The 22871-nt window shown below is 39.5% G+C and overlaps 1 protein-coding gene across 3 annotated transcripts in view; it reads right to left on the bottom strand.

The window, feature by feature from the left end:
* Positions 1 to 22871, bottom strand: part of dlg4a (discs, large homolog 4a) — a 62775-nt gene that overhangs the window by 20397 nt on the left and 19507 nt on the right. The window contains exons 1-3 of one of the 3 annotated variants that reach the window (XM_080866352.1): positions 21166 to 21722; positions 8696 to 8857; positions 1154 to 1210 (exon numbers count right to left, since the gene is read on the bottom strand). In XM_080866352.1, the coding sequence (XP_080722478.1) occupies positions 1154 to 1210; positions 8696 to 8857; positions 21166 to 21267 (321 nt within the window). In that variant the 5' untranslated portion in view covers positions 21268 to 21722. Of the gene's footprint in view, positions 1 to 1153; positions 1211 to 8695; positions 8858 to 21165; positions 21723 to 22871 lie in introns of those variants that run through there. The other 2 variants (XM_080866354.1, XM_080866353.1) reach the window with 2 other exon arrangements.

A 22871-nucleotide genomic window follows, 5' to 3' on the forward strand; every position in this document is an offset into this window, starting at 1 on the left:
ATGTAGCAGCTCATTTCTAATGTTCAGATTTTCGACTAATAAAAACACAATATAATATTGTGTGTCTTTTGTTCTGTCTTCCTCCCCTCACCCCAAATTGGCCAGATGGCAGCCTCTGACCCTGTTTCGGCCATATGTTTCTTCCTGTTCGAAGGAAGTTTTTCCTTCCCACCTTTCCCAAACCACTTACTTAAAAGGGGTCAAAGGGGCTCTTCGATTGTTGGGCTTTTCTCTTGGTTACCTTACAGTCTAAAGCACCACGAGGCGACTGCTGTTATGATTTTTGTGCTACATAAATAAAATGTAATTAAATTGAGTATCCTAATAAAAGGTTAGGAAGGAACAAACTTCTCAGTGGTGATAGATACATTTCTGGACCACTATAAGCACGTTTCGCCTTGCAACTGCGAGCAACACATTGAGCAAGATGCAAATGCAACCTCTCTCAAACCTCACAAAAATGCTTTATAGAGGAAGCAGGACAGCCAGCTTTTCAAGGTTATGAAAGTTGAGTGTGCACGGTCTAACACTGACACCTACAGGTTTCAGTCTCCCCTTGCAAATCTCTGCTTGTCTCTGTCTGTCCATATCCATGCCACAAAGGTTTAGCAATGTAGCACTAAAGGTTTAGCAGCGACATACATCAGGACTTTACATATGTGTCTTGACCACAAAGATAGTTTTCTCATTGTGTTACATGTTTTAGGATTGTTGGGAAATATGAACTTCTACATGCACAAAAATGCTATGGTAGATTATGTGTTGTTTAATTAGAACATAGGAACTGAAACATGCACGTAACGACAGATCTGAGTCTTACGGTGTGATTGAATTTTCAACATTTGAAAAACTATTTTAGTGATTTCTGTGATTTTAGTCCCAAAAATAGCCACTGAGTACGAGCAGAACAAATCTGTTAGACAAAGGAGATTTGAATGACAGTGAGCATGAAGCCGCTGATATGATCAGAAACAGATGACCTCATACTCTGGCAGTACAGATAAAATGGCAATGAATGGGCAGCTGTCTCTCTGCAATCAGACAGCCAGCCAAAGACACGGAACAAAGATAAAAATCACACTGATTATGATGACTGATGATGATACTGGTAACTTTCACGTTGATGGACCAGCACGGATTGCTGTGCTCTTACCAGTGTGGAAACAGCGGAGGTGTACATTGGAGTGTGTCCCGTAGACATCAACACAGGCTGCAAAACAACAGAAGGAGAGGGTAATTGTGCAGGCCTTGTACATCGGCACAGGGAAGAACAGCGGGTACCGCTCAGTCTTTTCTCTTGTGGCGATTGATTTTGCATATTTCTAAGAAATCCTGAAAGCAGGCCTTGAATGCGACAGTTAAAGGGCCCACACTGTAACATACTGTACTACAGTGTTGAAAGTAAAATACTTGTTATATGCAAAATCTTAAAAACAGTGTACCACACAGACAGCACATCGAGAAACATTGATTAAAAATTGTATACTGATCATTTATACAAGCACCAGCCCTGAAGATGGATTAATGCAGAACAGCAATCAAACAATCAAACTAAGCAGAATACACAGTGACACAGACGGACTGTCTCTACTACTCACTGATAGCTTATATATGAGAGAGTAAAAAACACTCAGGTACATACAACCATTAAGAAACAGTGGGATTGTCAGTGCTTGTTAAAGCAGAATTGATTACTCTGCACAGCTGAAGTTTTAAACAATCCACCATGTGCCCATGAATTTTACAAACAGCAACACTGCAGCATTTTCACATGTCAGGAGACCCGTTTCCTCCCACTGGAAAAGTTTTATATTACAACAAAGCATGTAATTAAAGTATGAATGTTAGGACAGCTGCATTTGCTGATCCAGCACAGCACTTCATTCAGTTGATTCATGCCGATTCCTCCTGTTATTAACAGACACTACCTGTCTTTCTTAATATAGACACTGCTTTCTATTCAGTGCTTCACTGGAAATATTTTGGCTTGCTAAATGGCAAATCAGGAGTCATATCAAAGCTGAAGAGTATGAAAAAATGCAATGAGTCAATGTTTCTGCTGCCACGCAGTCTCAAGCATGTGAGATGGCTGCAGGAGGGGTTAGGTAGTGTGGAGAAGGTTTTTAAAGATGGGAAAGTAAAACTTGGGCAATGTTATTCACTCGCTGGACCCACATCCTCTCTGTAAACGAGAATGAACAGCTTGTATAACTGGGGGAACATATATAGATGAGAACCGGGAGGAGCGTGTTTGGAGGCGTAGTCCCGCTCCTGAAATTCAGATACTTTATCTCCAATTGATGAAGGCCAGGGTTTCCAGTGTTGTTCAAAAAGTAACAAACCAGTTCACAAGAGCCCTCGGGGGTACTGTGTGAGGACACAGTACAAGCAAATGGAGCAACACAGTGCAGATAAACATCATGCATCATCATCATCATAGTTATCCTGAAATTGACCATTATTGTCTTTAAATCTTCATCAAAATCACAATTAACAACAAAAAATCTATTACCTGTAAGCCATATGTAATAATTATTAAATATCTTTATCAGGCCTGTATTAATATTTGCATGTGACTCATAATATCGCAGAAATCTGATCACAATATGATTTTTACTCGTCTAACTCTGAGTGGGACAAACATAAGGGTCGCCACATGTTCATGCATCCAGCCAGCCTAGGACGGAGTTACGTTCTTGTATTTGTTTTTATAGCTATTCAAGGATGCACACGCAAAGCTCCCAGAGCGTGATGTGAACAATTCACTTTGAACTAAGTTAAGGCAGACCTTTGTACTTCATCATGCATTCAGCTCTCCCTGAAGAGAAACACAAAACTTCATAAATAATAGCGGTATTCCAAAAATAGAAATAGGGCCAATCCTGATTCAAAAAAGCACCACTGCAAACAACATCAACATGCTCTCTTTCAAATGTTAGGAAAAATATCCTCAAGACAGAATTTCACTGCAGTGTAGGTGTCTTAATAACAGTGTTATTGCTGCTAATGCAATTTAGTGGTTTATAAACTGCTCTCTGTGTCACACAAGTTTTGATGCAGTGAACATACTGAGCACCAGAAATGTCTTTGGGCAAAATGGGGAGACTGTAGAAAATCTATTTTAGGAGACTTTTAGAGACATGGGACACTCACAATGCAAAACCTCATTATGGTTTTAGTTTATATTGCAAAACCCTTGTATTTTACACCAAGTATTACCCACTGTACTTAATATCACATTGAGGGATGATATCAAGGAAATGCTTTCACAGCCTGCACTTTAATATTTGCTAAATTGGTTTTAGAATTCTAAAAACTCATTGCCTCAAAAATGATGCAACTTTCACTTAAAAGTGGTGAGCAGTACAGTTCCAGCTTGGTTATAGTGACTGTGTCATACTTTTTAAAGCCTAAACCATGACATAATTGACAGAGAATTGAATGAAAAAAAAAGTTTATTGAACGTTCTGACATATTCTTTTTTATATATATAATTATATATTATTTTGCATATATAACATTTAAAGTGCATCATATTTTGCAACATATTTATTTAGGTTTAAAAAAATTATTTAGGTTCTTTGGGGAGATAAAAACACACACTGATGTTGTAGAAATATTAAAAATTAAAGGAGGCCATGCCCAAACCCAAGTATTGTTTGTGATTTTAGTCTGTTGTTAGGTGGTTACTAGGCAGCGTGACAACAAAATAATGTACCGAGAATTTAAGTTTTGAGGAACTAAAGCAGATGTTGCTGTTGCTGTTATGAATTGAAAATGTATTGATGCTGTAATGATTTCATAAATTAAATACATTTGTGCATAAATACTAAAAATGGGTCATTTTAGCTTTTTGCTAGGTAGTTGCTAGGTAACGTGATGACATATCTGATATAGATAAGAATCTTCAGGGCCTTTAAAATATACCCGTGTGCCATGTTTTTTTGTTTTTTTTTTGCTCAACTCCTGATTGTGTAGGATGGGCAAACAATTTCTTGTATTATAATAGGATTTTATGAATAAATTCAATAAATTCAATTCAATAAATTCTGAAAATTAATTTAAAAAATGTTATAGAAGAAAATATTTTATTTAGAAAGACAGAAAACGAATGAAATTTAACAGTGGTTACATTACATGTTGAAGACAGATTTCACTTTTTCCTGCATCTCCGTGTGCCATAGACTACACACTGCACTTAAACAGCAATACTGCTTTTATTAACATTTGAAAAACAACCTTAAAGAGGACCAGTGACTGGCCATTAATCACTACAGGAGTTGCAATAGTGGTGGCCTGTTGACTTTACACTTCTCTTGCCCACACACACTGGAAACGACATTACATTTCAACAAGAATCAAAATCTAAACACGTAACAGAAAAAATATCACAGCACTCTAAATTAAAGCTTCAGCAGCCCTGTAGGTCTCTGTGCTTGGCAGTTTAGAAGTATTATGTACAACTACTCTCCTCACATTACAGGCAAAAAGGTAGATAATGTTAAATAAGTAAGTATATTTTAAACTTATGCTAGCTAACAAATTAAGTTATAGGCAATTAAAGGCAATTAAAAACTGATTACATTTGTACTATAATGTCAAACTACTATTAATTTAAGATACATGTGGTCTAATGGTGTCAGACAAAACACAAAAACCAAGCAGGAATTTTATTTAAACAATTATAACACCTATCTACACACCAAAGTAAATTAAAAATTCAGTGTTATTAATTTGAATTAATATGTAATTCTATGCAATTTTATAAATTTCCCCTTGAAAATCAATACATTTACATTTCTGGAAAATAATTAGATAAGGGCTTACATGTGCATTAGAAGCATGCTTTATAAATTTTATGAAGCCAATTAAGAGTACAAAGTCATGGTATGCTGCACAAACTGAAGTCCACCAATAAAATGCTTTAGCAGTCAAAATAATAAAGAGTCAAGACTCGTAAGGATGATACAGTGTAGCAGAGTCAGTCACTGTTTGAGGAGAAATACAAATAACAGAAGAAAAGCAGAAATTATTTCATATTTCTGATGCCAATTTCCTGATTCTCCACACTGTTTCTGCATGCCAGCCTCAACACAATTAGTTTTCTAATGAAAGTGCACATCTAATGAAACAGTTCACAGAAAAAGTTATATACTAAGTGCCATTTTATTAGTGGAGACCTCTTCAGCTGCTCATTAATGCCAGTATCTAATACCTAATAGCTTATATGCAAATATTAGCCAATGATGTGGCAGCAACTCTGTACATGTGGACACTTTGACAGGATCGAGAATTGCAATGAAAAGCAGGGATCCATCCTGCCTTGAATAATGGTTCACACTGCTGGGTGGGGGGACATGAAAGTGACTTTACTCAAATGGCCTCCACCTTCATCAGATCACAATCCTGTAAAGCACCTTTAGGATGCGTTGGAACAGGAAACTGCATTGTGGATGCGCAGCTGACAAATATGCTGCAATGTCATGATGCCAGTATGATGTCAATATGGGTCGAAAATCTCTGATGAATGTTTCCATATTGAATCTATGACGTGAAGAATTAAGGCAGTTCTGAAAGCAGAAGGAGTCATGCATGGTGTACCTAATACAGTGGCCAGTCTCCATGCTCACGATAAAAGAGGGACCTACTGATATTCATATAAAATACTCTTCAGTGTAATGGGATACAATAAGTAAATCGGGCAATTTGCCAGTTTGAAACATATATTAAAAAAAACCTCACAGACGTTATCATTATTAGATCATAAATAATATTTCCTGTATGATAACTCATATATACTGAAAAAAATACCACAAGCCTCAAAGGACTGACTGAATGAGTCATGTAATGGACCTGAACCACTGGAGGGCACGCATTACATTTTTTATTTGACTTAATAAACCTCATACTGGTGGGTTTTTAGAGAATGGAGTAACTCTCCTGCCACATTACCATAATAAATGGTGCACCCATCAACTATGAATAATTACTGATCCCTTGGCATGTGCTGGATAGCAAACTCAACTGGGAGCACAGGGATTCAAAGTAACAAAAAAAAAGAGAGCTTGTCTGTCCTTTGTAAAAGCTAATAATGCGACACGTTTACACGTCATCTTGTTTTTAAATATATATTTTAACTGTCACAACACATCACCCCCTTAAACATCTACAAAAAATGGTTTAACAGAGAAAAACATGTCATCTTTTTGTTGTCAGTCTTGAACAACCTCACGGGTAAAGCCTCAAAAGCAGGGACGTCAAAGTCATGTTACATCGTCGGACACATACAGCCCACTGTGATCTTCAGCTGTCCGGACCAATGAAACTATGTGATAAATGTCTAAAATTACAAAAGCTATGGTAGTTCATTGTCCAGACTGAATTTAATATATTTAATAATAATAATAATCATAATAATAATAATAATAATAATGATAATCAGAATAATCGGTCTAGTATAAATGGTAATGGTGTTGAAAGCTGTAAAATGTAATTAAAAGTTAAGTTCTTTAGGTTTTCCAAAGCTGCGCATTGTGACACCCGAACTTTAGAGTAAGAGTCACAGACTTATAGACAAAGTTACCACAACCAAAATATATGTATATTATATATTACAACCACTTTCTTGTTTGTGCCCATCAACGAGCAACCTCAAAAGCCAAAATGAAATCTAGAACTGTAGTTCCTCTTGTGGCCACTTGAGGTTGGCTTCAAAAGAGAGCCGATCCCTAATAGACTCTCATGTTAAAATACCCAAATTTAGGCCGACATATACATGATTACATCTTGGCATAAAACGGTTTGCTCTCATTATTTTCTACCTCATTATAGTTGTACAGGCAATTGATTTTTATATAATTTACTCCTTAAAATCACACAAAGGCTTAAATTTAGGCATAATTAAGGTAGTGCTGCTTTGATATGTTGTTGTTAAGCCTGTACCAAAGTCACAAGTTTCCTATTGTAACAAATTATGGAAGCAAATATCTACCCAAGCTTAGCTCTTAACTCCCCTGCTCTTCCCTCTAGTCTAAATATGTTCATGTCCGGTTAAAAGAACAATACCAAGATGATGAGAGCTAAAATAACAAACATGGGTTTTCACACCTTCTTCACTACTCCTAGATGTTATTACCCTGTGTTATTCCTGCAGTATACAGTCTTATACCCATTTAAAATCTCTATCTGGACAAGTTTTTGTGCATTGTACCGAGTAAGGAACTTTTTCTAGTGTCTTGTACGACTTGACCTAACTCTCCAAAGCTACTGCGGTGGTTTTTAATTTGGCAGTGTTCCCATACAGAGCACCCTCCTCACAGCATCCTCAAGGAGAAATCTCCATGGCCACCAGAGCTCATGCTGAACATACAGCTGTATATTTTAAACAGCAGCAGACAACAATAACTCAGCCTCTCCATTGTATTCCCTGGTGAGAAACTGATAACCCCTCCCTCCTCAAAGAACCCCCATCAAACTAAATAAATGCAGGCACTCTTAAGTTTTAATAGCAAGGGATGCTGTTAAATAACGCATGTGGGCATAGGAGACAGATCATTATTAAGTGGCCATTATAGCCTACACCTTTACATTTGTAGCTACACTAGGTATTTGCTAATGCACTCCTAGCATATTCCTACTGATGTCAGCTGTATCGTTTGACTGTGTGACCGGCATCTCCTGTGCTGTTGGTGTCATTGCCCCCTTCTTTGTCATGAAGCTCTCAAAGACATTAAATACTGTATTGCAAAAAAGAATCGTAAGCATTTCCTTATTCTATACATTTGATTCTGTACCTGCAACTCCATCCGCCAGTCAAGCTATCTGCTGCCACCAAACTCAGAATGAGAGATTTTATTTCAATTTGTTGGATTTTTTTTTTGCTGCTGTCACACGGTATCATTTATTAAACCAAACCTATATCTGAATGCATTCTTTAATGTCTCAAGTGTTCGCATTACTACCTTAAAACTCTTAAATGCATCCTGCACATTGATTTTGAAGCTGTGCAAATTCATGTAAGTGCAAAATTGATCTGACCGTTTAAGGTGCCAGGGGCCGTATCTATTCCCCATAAATGTATTACATTCCCATTACCATACTTAAGTTGACCATGATTCCAAAAAAGACAACACGACATCTTAAGAAAACCTATACTAGATAGATAGTGTGCGTGTTTGTTTGAATTAGAAATCTAATAATCAGTGATATATACTGTTTTTTTCTTAGGGGGGTGTTAAACAATCTTCTTTAATAATAACAGCAATTTTCAAGCGTCTTCATCAAATATTATGAATTATAAATACAATTATCCGCTTCCACAGAACATACATTTAGCATAATTAGCACGTGTGTAATTAGGGTTTTTGAGCTGCACTGCAGGAAAAAAATAAATCTCTGATGCACTCAGATCGCAAAGTGGCTCACATGAAGTCATGTAAATGTGAAGTCAGAGTTATCTCACTGATGTTGCATTGAATATTCAGCACTGCAGTACATATATAATTGGCTGTGGAACGATGATGTGTGAAGCTCTCTGCAATATGCTCTCGAGCAAGGGTGTGCTTATTTTGGCACCGTGGGCTAACGGCGTCGTTCCTAAGTGTTGACAGCTGAGTGCTTTGTGCTGTTGTAATAGTGTTGTGTATTGATTACCAATGCACATAAGCGAGTGTGTTTTGGAACGTGCGTATCCTACCTTGACAGGTGAGATATGCGTGTGTGGTGTGTAGCCATGGATCGCCTCCATGGCGGCGAGGTTTTTGTCACTCATATGAAGCATCTCTGCACTTTTCCCTTGAGCCAGATGTGCTGGACTGTGCTCCAAGGGGGGCGTCTCCTCATCCTGGTACCTGTACTTCTGCAGACACACACAGATACAGGCGAGGGTATTAGTCTCGCCAGGTCTTATGTAAAAGGAGCTCGATAACAGGTAAATCACAAACAGAATTTACCGCCACCTTTCGCTGGTTTCTGATCTTCTTACACATTATTATGTAAAAGACAGTCTACCTGTACAAAGAGCAGAGCACAGTATTTCTACTAAAGAGGAATTTTTAGCTAAAAGCGGACAATCTATATGCAAATCTAGTTTATCACATAACATGTGTGACGCCCACAAGCGCAAATTGGACAAACGGAGGCCTCAAAATGTTTCCATTGTGCGTTGAGCAAAGCTAACGTCCTCCACAGCCACATGGAGCAACTGGAGCCGTGACTCATAGCGGCTCTGAAGTAGCCGATCATGCGGCTTCTTCCTAGTAACCTCACTCCCCTACCGATATCCCACACCTGGGCAGCCTGCCAGCAGCCCACTGTTTTAGCCACACATGGTAGGTTTCATTTTAGGCGTGATGACACAAAATCTGCACGCAGCAATTTTCCATCACAAGCACACGAGAACGTGGGCAGCATCACAGTGGATATCTGCTAGTCCTGCGGGTTAGAGCTCGCGGTTTCTGCATATCTGTACGCTGCTCCTGAAGCCTCGAAGGCTCACAGTGTACTACCGTGCTGCACTGCAGATGTGAAGCGGCCGATCTGAAAAATGGAAACATTTGGTGGGTCCTTCAGAATTTTGGCTGGTGGCCCGATTGCCAACCCTGCCACTATCCCCTTTCTCATTTATATATATATATATTTATTTATGTTTTGGAGGCAGACTGGAGAGAGAGGTGCATCACTGAGCTCTGTCTCAGACAGGCTGCCTAGCAACCAGAGCAGAGCAGAGATTGCAGTGCCACAGTTGGGGCTGCCAGCATCGGTCCTGGATCACATTACACTGAGACAGCAAGAAAGAGAGGGAGTGAAATAGAGATGAGGATAGAAGAGAAAGTGAGGGGGATGGGTAAAAATGGGAAAAAAAGAAAGAAAAGCGAGCCCATCAACAGAAAACAGCAGCATGAAGGCAGGAAAGAAATGACTCGTTGTTGTTGCATAATTACAGGTTAATAAGCTGGAAGCCCTTTTTTTCTGTGCAAAGCGCTGAGTCTGATATTACTGCACTGTTGTATACATAGATTAACTATTATGTAACTGCATACCACCAACTACCTGCACACTGTAAGAGAACAGATTCAATTAAGTATGTGGCTCAACTGGGAGATATGGTCCATAATAAGATGCAAAATATTTCTCTGTTTTTAAAACTCATCCCAAGCAATATTACAATATTAAACTTGCATGCAAAAACATAAAAAGAAAATACAACCCAGTAAAATATTATTATTATTTAGGTAATTGGATACTTTTAGCAGCTGTTAAATTAATATATCTTATTTTTTAAAAGAAGAAATGTCATGACGACGTAGCTATGATTAATGTAGCCTAGTTCTATGGAGCTACTGTGCTGCTGTCTATACTCACATATAGACAGCAGCATGTTTTTTAATGAAGCTGAATTCCCAGTAAAGCTGTTCTGATTTCCACTTTTTTTCGTGTTTCTGTTGTTAGAAAACGGAGCAAGTATGAAATATGAAACAACACGTGAACTGGCAGCCAGTTAAAAAGCCGTCTTCAAGCAGCACCTCTGCACTGCTGAAATCCTCGTTTTTTTTTCATCTGCCACCCTGACCACGACACTGTCTGACAAAAACACACAATTCAAGTCGCTGTTGCCACAGAGCAGAAGTAGAGAGAGCCGTATCTGTGGCAAGACATCACACTTTCTGGGCAATACTGGAGGCTCTCTTCTGCAGAAAGTAGCTAAGGTGCTTCTAATAACATCTGGGTCATGGTCATAACAAACAAATTAAGGCTGAGCCTCAAATACAGGCCAGGGGGAAACCAATCCCTTCCTGTTGTTACTGCATGTGCAATCCATCACTTACAATGTTTCTGTAAGAATTATGCACTTGGTTTAAGAATTTAAGGTCTGGTTCCAAATGATCGGTCTATGTGTTTAGGGAGATAACTGAGTGAAATTATTGATTTCAATAACCCACAGCTGCTCCAAATCTATAAATTCTAAAGCCACCTCTTTGCTTCAATTCCTGTCTCTTTAAATGCAGAATATACAGCAGAGCATCCTTGATATAAAAAAAAAGAGGATGGAGTCCCCGCAGCTCGGAAAATCAACGTAACTTACAAGGGGATGCACATAATCATGTAAATTACTTTGCATTTTTCATAATACGCCATAACTTGCTCATATTTTGTGTATGTACTGAATTTTCAACAATTTGTAAAACCCGGAGGCAAACTATTATTACGTTTCTGTAATAACTGTAATAAAATCTGCTCTCATAAGAAGGTTTGCCGGGCGTGAAACCTTTTGTACTGTAAGCTTAGAAAGGTGCACTATAACGATTCTGCTACAGGCTTGCCACTAATATAAGCCTACTTCAAAAAAACGAAGGCAGTTGACTTAAATGGAGGCACTGGTAACTTATTATTATCTACTTATTTTTATGTGCATGAGAGCGAAGGAATCATGGGAGAGAGCCCGAGAAGCAAAACAGCAAAGCTTGTGTCATGCTGGCAGCTTAAAAAAATATGACAGTTTGTACCAAGCATTCCCAATACATTTACTACATCCCATGTAGAACAAATCAAAATATACTGACTATATTTGATCTATTTCCCTAGTCCTAATTGTGGTTAATTAAGTATTCTTAACTCCAACTGTATCAGTAAAGTCTTTTCGTCAAATAATATAAACCACTGATTTAAACCCTGGAAAGACAAGTATATTACATGAATCACCGCTCAGAGTAGCCCTGAGCTCTCTGGTCTTCACTTCCTCCCCCTTTCCTGCATGACCAGCCTTCACGCTGCCATGTTGCCTTCTGTCCCACTGGTGGGGGATGTGACATTAAACTCAAAGATATGTTTCACAGTGTCCTTCTGGAGAGAGGTTTGGAGCATTTTTCTCTGACAAGCACACTGTGTGATTGTTAAAAATGACACAGGATTTGTTTATTTGGAAGAGGGGGAAGACAAATGATTGATTTGAACACTATGAATGATTTTGAAGCTGACTGAGCCTTGGTAAACATTTTAACAAAGCCAGCATGACTGAGGGGCGGGCGGCAGAGGGATTCTCAACAGCCACGGATCATCAAAGTTCTCCTATCCTTTCGGTTTTCCAGCTAGGTAAAGAGCCATCACTGAATTCACCTGTTATGCATATCACTACTGATTGGATGGTTTAATAACTAAAAGTACAAAGACAATAAAATTCTCCCTTTTTTTGTTGTGCGTTCCATCATTTACACTGTTTCTGTGAAAATTATGCACCTGTTTTTTGGTGTTAATATTGTAGCTCCTTCTGAACCATGTTACTGATATGTACATATGAACATTTTATTTATTTATTAATAAAAATGCTTAATATTTTTTTATCGAGATTGAGAGAATGAATGAGCCCCTGCACCATCAGATATAATTGGCTTTTCCACACTTAGGCAGTGTGAGAGGAGGGCAGCTGTTTTTGGTTATTTGTTTGTTAGGGTTCAACAAGAACAGCTTGGAAAGTCCTAAAAGAAAAAAAAAAGAAAAAGATTTCCACTCCGAAGCAGAAATCCCAGAATTTTATGTGTTTTTTTTCTTTGGTAATTCAGGTTTTGGGTTATTTGTTGTGCAAAAAAGCATTGTGACGGTGTCATTAATGCTATTTTCAATGAAGAATAAATTCATTTGTCATCTCACAATTCAGAGGTTTGAAGGCGGCCATTATCAGCAAACAGTATAAAAAAAATAAACAAGTAATTAGCTAAGCCCACATCTGACACACATATAACTGCACCCGACCTTTTTGGATGCCCAGAGCATCAACATTGCCTGATAACAAAACAACCACGCACAGCTCGGTAGCGAAATGGTCATTTTCTAAATAATAGAGCATATCTCTGTCTGAGCCAGTCAAGCCAATCCAGTCTAAACTGGTTCTAGGTGCAGCTCCTCGGTTTGTCAACCGGCTGAAACAAGCTATTTCAGCTCCACTCACTTTAAAGTCACTCTGAAGGCAGCCTGCTTTTTTCTGATTGGCTGCCCCTCATAAATCAAAAGTTTGATGGCAGGTGGGTGGGGCTTTAGCTTGCACAACAACCATATTCGGGATAAATATCATATAATACCACTCAAAGAATTTTTAAAATATTTGTTTTAATTTATTTGTTTGTTTGTTTTATATCCCAGTGATCATTAAAATTAAAGTTAGCTGCAAAATAACGTCCATAAATAGACTACTGGAGGCATTTCAAGATGACTGGCAACTTGCAAGACCTGCTTCTACGAGGATGGTGATTCTACAGAGCCAGGAAAATGTTTCATTTTTGAATGATTGTGATCACTTGCACATAAACCAACCTCTTTATCTGAGACTTTTTCCACAGTATATGCATGACAAAATGAGGTAAATTAAGGAAAAGCATCGCTGTTACCCTCTGGATTGTAATACACAGAATGCACTGACATCCACTGTCAAGAACACAAATACGTAAGAAGATATAATCTGTTTTCATAAACATAAATTCTCATTAGATCACTTAAATCGTTTTCTAACAGGCAGGGAGGTTTCCAAGGGCCTGCCTTACTTAAAGGTCATCGTTAGGAGAGCAGCATGAGTAGTATTTGCTTAAATTCTTGTACTATGTGTGAATAATAATAATAATATTTAACGTTTAACAGAGTTCAGTTATTGTAGAGCAAATGTCAAATGCTGTCTGCCATCACATTACTTTGTAATTCAAGGACCAAGCATGAGCTTTTAAATTATTTTCATTAGGTAATGGAATGAAAGCTGACCTTACCCCTCAGGCATATAATTTACAACAAACTTATATGGTAAATGCATTTGATGTGGAAGACATTACAGGAACCATTAGAAGCTTTTCACTTGCAAATCTGTGTCAATTAAAGGTGAATGCTCATTTATTTACATGTCTTTTGATTCTTAAAAATCAACCCAGAGGGCTTTTTATTGAGTCTGTTTGGTACTGCAACGATATGACGTTTGGAAGCAGCACAACATATCTCATAAAAAGTAAATGTGTTTCTATTCAAATGAATTTGAAGATTTGTGTTTAAATACATAAAATGGCATAAAATCAAAACACAAAGCCAAAGTTAAAACACTTAGATAGGAGCAACTGATTGTTTAAAACCTGACAGTTTAAAAAAATAATTAACAGTAATTATTTTTGGAAAAAATATGAATAATCAGAGTTTTTCCTGCCACAAAATTGGCCTGTGGTGTGATGACTAGGCAGGACAGCAGGATCAATTTGCATCCTATGAAAGTGATGAGGATGTGTTACCTCTTTTTGACCAAAATGTTCCTGTTATACATTTAACAACATAGATTATGCACAAATTCCCTGTGCTGAAACGCAGTCACCTGTGGTGATATTTAACTTTTTCTTTTGTTTATTCATCAGCTTTCATGTCGCAGTGACCATTTGCATTTAACTAAATCTGGATAGTTTTTCAAAATATAACTTCCCAAACAAGCGCCCGGAGGCTCTTTGAGATGACACAATGAACTGTACACTGTAGGTGGTAGAGATAATCTGAATGAATGAACGTGAAAAGGTAGAAAACCACATGTGCAAGGGAGGCAATATTCACAAATTAGATATCCCAGACAAATAAAACACTTGGACAATATTGCACTCACAGTCAATGAATGTTATACAAGTTTGGTATGGTTCAGCAGTGTTGTGTAGGGGGAAGAGAACAGCTTGGTCGTTTTTGCATTTCTAGTTAATTTTCATGCGTGGATCAAACATCAGCAAAACAAACATATATATAATTACTGATGATTCACTGACGCATAATGTTGGTCGACTAGACAAGAAATACACTTAGATTTGTAATTTTACCTCTGTTCACCAACACGGCTGATTTTAAACCCAGCAATCAAGATGTGATTGAATTGTAGACTCTCAGCTTTAAGTCAACGGGTTTAGCAAAAGTACTAAAATGACTGTTTAGGAATTACATCATGCCCTATTTTCAGAGGCTCAAAGGTAACTGGACAAACTAACATCATTTTAACTGTAAAGATCGCTTTTAATTATTGGATGATCCTGCAGCCAATGACTGCCTGGCATCTAAAACCATCAACATAGGTGGTTGTAGCTCAAGAGGTAGAGCAGGTCTTCTGCTAATTGAAAGGTTGATTGTTCAACTCCAAGCTACTCCAGTCTGCATGGGCAAGATTCGTCCATCAGAGTATGAATGTGTGTGAATGTTAGACAGAAAGCACTTACTTAGAAGAAGCATTGTAGGAATGGGTGAGCCAAGTTGCGCTTTGAGTGATCAGATAGAGTAGAAAAGTGTTCTTTGAGATGCTCTGCTGTCCCTTGAATTAAACCCGAAAGTCTGCACTTCAATTGCTTGTTGTGAAAACCGTAAAATAAAAGTGTCTTTGACTTGGGGTTTAACTTTACTTCTTGCTCTTCCTGTGAAAAAAAGCAACAAAAAGTAATCACTGTGTTCTTCCCTTTCACACACTGTAAGTAGGCCACAGCTCTGCCTGGATATCGGTGAACAAACCCTCACACCAGCCCACTAGAATCTATCAACCACACTCACGTGGACTACTTACATTATCTTGAAAATCAGACTGATGATGTGGGTGAAATAACACTCATGGTGCCCAGCATCATCATTCACTGTCACTTTGACAGAGCGCAGAAAAGAGAGCAACATTTGCCTGTGACGGTCATGTGAACGTCCTCTTTTCCACTACAATCCATCAAGAAACAGTCACTGTTGCCTTCTCAGTTGATTTTCACTCCCAAGTGTCTTCACAAGAGCCAAACCTCAAACACAGCTTTCATCTCATTTGCATTATCACAATTGCTGTTGCCAGCCAACACCTACCAGTACAACACTTTTTTCGTGTATATGTGAGCCCCAGAAGACAGAAAATTCACTCATCTACTGCCAATGGTAACTTCAGACTATTCTCCAAGGTGTTTCAGCACAACACTTTGACGAGTGTTAGTATCCTGTAGCTATGCTGGCTTCCACAATAACAACAGACTTTTACATTTACCATGGGGCAGACTGCTTAAAGCTGTGCTGAGAAGGATGTTAATGTAAGAATCCATCAGTCCTAAATCAAAAAGTGGAGCTCCAACAAAGAGGAATATCCAATACCCCCACGGAGATGCTCTAGATTCACCCCCTCTTTACCCAAATTTAAGTCTACAGTTGTCGCCTTTGCAATGCTGAAAATTAGCATTAAGTACCAATCTAACTAATGGGCCGACAAAAATTTCAAAAGACAGAAAGACAAAGGGCAAAGAGTGAATATTTATTTAAGAATGCATAATTAAATTATTTATTATCATGATTTATTGATTTATTAGCATAATTGAATGAAAAGCAAGTGCAAACACATCTTCTGGGCTGAAATACGAAGGTGTTACACAGCGAGCAGCAACAGAAATGCATCCGCGTCGTCCCACAGGGAGATGATTTAAGTTCTGCCCTGAAGACCTATTCAAAATCAACATTTTAATCAAACAAATACTTTCAGCAGTACATGTTTCGAATCCCATTTTAACCACTGTAAAAAAACAGGCTTTTTTATATCAGAGTGGAACCATTTGCTTGGCGAGCAAAAGGTTGCTGGTTAATGACTCAAATCTCCTTTTGCATTGCAGGAACAGCAGCTGGCATTAAAAACTGCTAAATCAAACATGCGGCGCTTCCTGCTGTGGGAACCCTCGTGGTAAGCAAGCAGCTGAAAGTAGTTTCCATATCACAATGAAACATAAAAGGCCATAAAACAACCTTAGCAGTTAGTTGGCGCACGTTTAGTGCGGTTTTAACTTTCCTCAAATCTCAGTCTTTTTGCTTGTTAATTTATGTTCGTGTTGATGCTAATAACATTCTGAATTTCCTGTCTGTGGGATGATTCATCATTGATAAAACCCACACAGATGCATCATCCTCAAACGCAATAATCAGATCAGAGTTACAGTATATGTTGCCATAGTGGGTGCTCGGCTGTGGCACTTCTGCAAAGGGCTGGGCATGGGGGGGGGGGGGGGGGGGGGGGGGGGGGGGGGGGGGGGGCATTGTGTCTGTCTAGAGCCTGCTTTCACTGGAACTTCACACTTATTTGCGAGGCAAGAAACACTTGCACGAGTCTGCAGTAGTAGGCCAGCTCATGTGAAATTTATCATTATGTAAATGGAAGTAAATGCAGACTGCTGAATTAATGCTTGGCATTAATGCACACAGGGAAACATCAAGATCAGACAGGGAGGGAAGGGAGAGCAAACATGCTCCCTCCTTTTGGCTTCGTGACACGTGAGGAAGCTAGAGTCAGAGCCTACAGCTGACTAGATTTCTGGTGGTCAGTGTGTGCAGGCAATGCAACGAGCAGAGCCCTGACAGCTTAAGTGCAACCCCGTGGATAAAAGGGTGTGTTGGATATTCGCTGCACTGAGAGGAGTACGTCATGCCATGCTACCCTTAATTAGCAATAAATAAATAAATAAATTTTTGCAAGTCTGCAGGTCAGACACAGCTCAGCAGTGATGATCGTTTCATCTCCTTTCACTTGGTCCACAGAAGCATGCACACACCATGTTTTTTGGGGTTTTTTTGCTGACCACATGCGATTTCACGTATGGTGCACTTGTAATGGGGGTTGCAACATTAACCCTCACTCTCTGACTTGTCCACAAACACGATCATGCATGGAGAAGCCATTTTACCACAGTACTTCTTTAGAAATGAAAATGCAGCGATGGTAGATTTAAAAGTACCAACAATAAATATTGCAAATGAAGCGCCTCGATGAAATGCATTGATTTCTTAATGGCTTGCATAGAATAAAAAGCGTTACCTTGTTATACCACAATTCGAAAGGAAAGAGGCTTTTTAAATGGCTGAACATCAAAAATAAATGTATTTCATGTTTAGTAGTTGGTAGTGATTCATTTTGGCTTTCGGAGACAAATGCTGAGCTTATTTACGTGCTTGTGCCTTCTGTGAATGTTTACTTCCTGGAGGGTAAAGCAACTCTGAATCTTTTTGCATTACAGCGAGGCTAAAAATGGATTTAATTTTAATGTTTGATGATGCATATCCATGTGCCAGATGCTCAGCGAGGTGAGTTTTTCATTTGTAATGTTCTGGTCCTTTTTGTGTTTGCCAATCAATAAAGTTAGCTTAAAAGTAAAATCAGTACCATTAACTGTAACAAGGGCCTCTACTGGTTAATCAAAGGCTCCGCCATCATTTTTGCATCTCTAACTCTGGTGACTGTTGCATTTGGAAAGTGCCATGTTGGTAAGCTTGAATATTAGAGCTGTTTAAATTAAAAACTGTATTGTCTACCACCATCCCATTAATGGGATGCAGTTTATGTTTATGAACAACAGCTTCCTCTTTTAGATTGTTCTTAGACTTTTATGTATTTTATATTATTTTTTATTTTTTGCATGACCTTGATAGGTGGACTCGGTAAGGTCAGTTTCAGAATAGGTTTAGTTTTCATACCATAAATGTGCCTCTCTCATAACACAGTGTGGTGTTTTGGCTCACATAAGCACATAAAGGAAATGGTTCAATCTTAGACCTGAGAAGAACTTTTGTACACTCCACTACAGTGATGGGAATCCTCAAGCTTATTGCTGAGCTCGGGCTCATTTCTCTGTAACAAAGAAGGCGACACAAACAGCAGAGTAAAATAGGTCAAATCCATAGGAAGAAGTGTATTTGCAAGACTATAAAAACAGGGACATTAAGCATGGTGAATGTGATATCAGTGCCCCAAATATATCCTCTCTGCTATCTCCTTTCTATATAATTACTTCTGTGCATTTAAAATTTTGGGGGCTGGTAATGAATGACTTTTCTTTTTGTTTATTTTCCAATACAGACACAGCGGAAATTGATTATCGGGGTGAGCTGATTACAGACCTTGACACTGAGATGAAGGCGCGCTGATACCTGTGTCATAAATCATTCATTGCACTAACGCTCGATTTTAAAACTCTATTCTTTGGCCTGTTTACATTGCACGGGCTTTAGTAGAAGTACCGCTCCAGATTGTGGCTTAAAGACAAAGTGAGGCAGGCCGTCTTGACTGAATGTTGCTAGGCCATCAATGGCCATTAAGCATAAGAGAGCCCATTAAAGCACTGCTGAGTGCCTACAGCCATAGAAAGACCTTTTTAATTAAGACACTGTATTCAAAATGACTGAGTGGATTTGTGCCGGGCATTGTTTAAGAACAAAGGTTATGCAAATACATCACCTTGAAAGCCCTTGGAAAACGACCGGTCATGTGGTAGCTAGTGTAACATAGAGGTTTATTGAGAGCAAAGGGTGCAAATACATGATATGAGGTAAAAAAAAAAATATTGATCCAATACACTGTATATCCCAGAGATCCAAATTAAGCCCTACCTATAACAACTCCCCACGAGACTGCAACTGACTGGACACAAGCTGCTGGAGGGCTATTGAACCTGCATCTATACACTGTTTGCACATGAAAGAACAATGCTGAGGCTAGTCCTGAATGCACTGATGATTCCTGTGTTTTCCCCCAAAACAAGCCAGCTCCAACACAGTTACCAGTGGCATCATAGAGACAGCCTTACCAGAAAGTTCCCAAACAATCTCAACTAAAATAATTGCTTATAAATTACACTTGAAATGAAAAGAATCCCATGCTTAGAAGCCAGATCTATTAAAACAGAATTACTGTACAAGTGGCTTTAACTGAGTCATTAATCCCACCTGAAACCTGCTCTTTACGACAGAGTAAATGTTGTGTTGTGGAACTGCATTTCACTTGGATGGGCATGACTACAGAAGACGCAGCTTGAATCACTGGAAGAAGAATGTTGATGTGTTTTCCACCAGGAAGGTGTGGTTTTCCTGATGGAGATGCAGAGGAGGATATGAGCCAGGAGGGAGTGATGCATGGGGACAAATGGGATTATCTCTGCTAGTAAACTCAATACTGAGCACAGCAGGACCACCCTTTCAGAGACACGAAGAGGAAACACCCACGTAAAACCTCACCAGCTTTGCAGCAGACAAAATGTTCAAATAGTTGCAGGTAGTAGGATACGACGAAGATGTCGAGCTGTCTTATCTTCTAGCCACAAACTAGGAAGTGAACTGGATTCTAGTGACAAGACAAAACACGAACCAAAACGTCAGCAGTGAATTTACAAACAATTAACTGGAGCTCTGTACACATGTACACACCATTTTGGCAAGTGTAGCGACAATTACTGGCCAGAGCAGAGCGGTGTAGTCGGATTTGGCTTTGTAAAGCTAACAGATTAGTGTGCCATGTGGAGGGAAACTCTGAACTGGCTGCAATACTAGAAACACCTGAAGTTGGGAGGGATGGAGGGAGGAAAATCTGGACAATCAGAGAATCAGTGAATGAATGCCCAATGTCCTCTCTTTGGATTACACGTTCTCATCATGATGGAAAACAGACAAACACCAAAAAAAAAACATCCAAGAAAATAAAAACTGCCTGATTTTTCCTGATAAACAGCAAACATCACCCTCTGGGTCTGATTTAAGAACAGGCTACTCTCCGTTCATGTTACCCTACTCCAAGCAGGCTCTGTTCTGTTGCAGCTTCCTCTAAGGATGAAGGCTACTTAAGTGGCCCTGAGCAATAAAGTGGTTTTTCCAAGGTCAAAAGCACAACATGCATCTTCCCTTGCTGGAATGCAAAGTGAACCTGTGGTCAAGCCCTACCGTGACCTGCCCAATGGAGACGGAGGAGAAATACAGGAGGGAGTGATGCTCCATTCATTAAGCAGCATCCGACTGTGAATTCACGCTGAACAGCAGCTAACACTAAACACAACAGTGCTTGCCAGCGATGCCGTAGCATGCTATGTGTAAAATGAAATCGACCATCTGAGCACGAAAACCCCGACCACTCGGCGGTGCAAAGGTATTAAGATGTGAATAAGCTTGCTGGCTCAAGACATATGGCCAAGTCACTTCACTGCACTAATTACTATCGTGGATTTGCACTTGGAAGGGGGAAAAAAGCGCGGTTCAGATGGCTTTTAACCCTCCCCCTCTGAAAAAATAAAAAAAATAATTAAAAAAAAAGGAAAGAAAGCTAATTTCTCCCAGAGGCCTTTTGCTCGGTTTTGTTCGGTGTCTGAACAAAGTGCATCCAGATGAGAGTCGCTGCTGCTGCAGCAGCCTTACCTTACACCCGAACATAAGAGACAGGGTCCGGTTGCTGCAGATGACCTTACACTGGCACATGACCGGAGAAAGACACTTTAAATTCCTGACAGGCAGAGACATCAGTCCGAAGCCCTCACACCAGGCAGACAGCACCAGAGCTCGTCGGTCCGCCGCCTCTCACTCAGAGCCACGGTGCAATTTAGACGAGAGCCGCGGAAGCTGGAGGGGGCGTGTGGGGCCGGTAGTACCCGTTAATGGGCGGGCTGCCCCGTTGAAGCGTGAGGTGTATTCCTGCTTTATTTGTTCGTTTATTTTTACATTTACTTTACGTTAACGTTTAACGAGTCGACTGCTGCCTGTACGTTGCCATATTGTCCAGAGGTTGAGCACAGCAAGCGTCACTCATAGCTATAGCGTCTCCCTCCCCACCAACCCCCCGCGTCTCTCTCTGTCCTCGCGCTTCACTTGATTGAGCCGTAAAGTTTGGACGTAAAGCGCAGCAGGAATCTCACAGGAAATCCGCGCAGAGAGTGACGCGAGAGCGATTATCAATTATCCTTTGAGTCTGCGTGAAAATTGTAGTAGTAGTAGTGGAGTAGTATCAAAGCGAGAGCAGTGAATGCCGGGGAGCATTTTTTGATGCTACACAAACATCCTCGCTCTCCTCCACATGTAACACCGTGATTGCTGCGCCCCCCGATGGATCACCGGGAAAATGGCGTGTAGGCTGCTGTCCAAGGTGCTGAAATCCCTCAACTCAGGAGGAGGGATGCGAAACGTCTTCATTTCATTCATCAGCACACGGTGTTTGACCGTATCCCTCAAAGCACCCTGCTCACATGGTCAGCGATGTATGATCCTCACGTTAAGCAAACACATGCCCAGTCTTAAATGTCGTAATAGTGTAAAATAGTGACGTAAACTAGGACCGACAAGCTGAGACTCTCTTGCTGTTGTGTTAGTATTTATATGTGTCATTATTTTGGATTTTCTCAGCTATCACTGCGCATGATCTGGATGGTTGTTATAGGGAATAGTGCCACTTGTGCTAAACGGAAGTGCTGAAAGTGGGCCTTTATTTTTCGCTGGGCCTGTTCAGAACTAAAAAACAAAAAACAAACAAAACAAACAAACAAAAAATGAATCAACCTAAAGTTAAATCAATTTTAAAATTACTCTTGATTTTTTTAAAATAGTGTTTTCAAAATAAAATACAATAGCAATAAGTTATTGTCCCTTTTTCTTTCACACACACACACACACACACACACACACACACACACACACACACACACACACACACACACACACACACACACACACACACACACACACTTTACAGCTGTCACAACATGAATGTGTTTTTCATTTCATTCATTTGGTATTTTGATGGTCTCCACTCCTTCGTGGGATTGTGCTGGCATGGTGAGCCCACAGGGTGGAGTGAGAGAACCAGGTAGGGAAGATTTGAATATTGTGCATTCATCTCAGGACCGACTGCGGCGCAGGGCTCAATGCTCCCGGGTGACGTCAGCGTTAAATCGAACACAGAAACCGTTCCAGATATCCCAGTGTGCTGCTGATATATATTTTTTAAAACCCTTATCTCCCACCTATAGAGCTGGAGATATCCAGTGTGCTAAAGACATCAGCAGGTTTATCACAGATCTTCATGGGGAGGTCATTACAGCACAGTGTGAATTAGAATATAGTGCCAGCTGCTT

The sequence above is a fragment of the Rhamphochromis sp. 'chilingali' genome, assembly GCF_963969265.1.
Source record: "Rhamphochromis sp. 'chilingali' genome assembly, chromosome: 19".
Lineage (NCBI taxonomy): Eukaryota > Metazoa > Chordata > Actinopteri > Cichliformes > Cichlidae > Rhamphochromis > Rhamphochromis sp. 'chilingali'.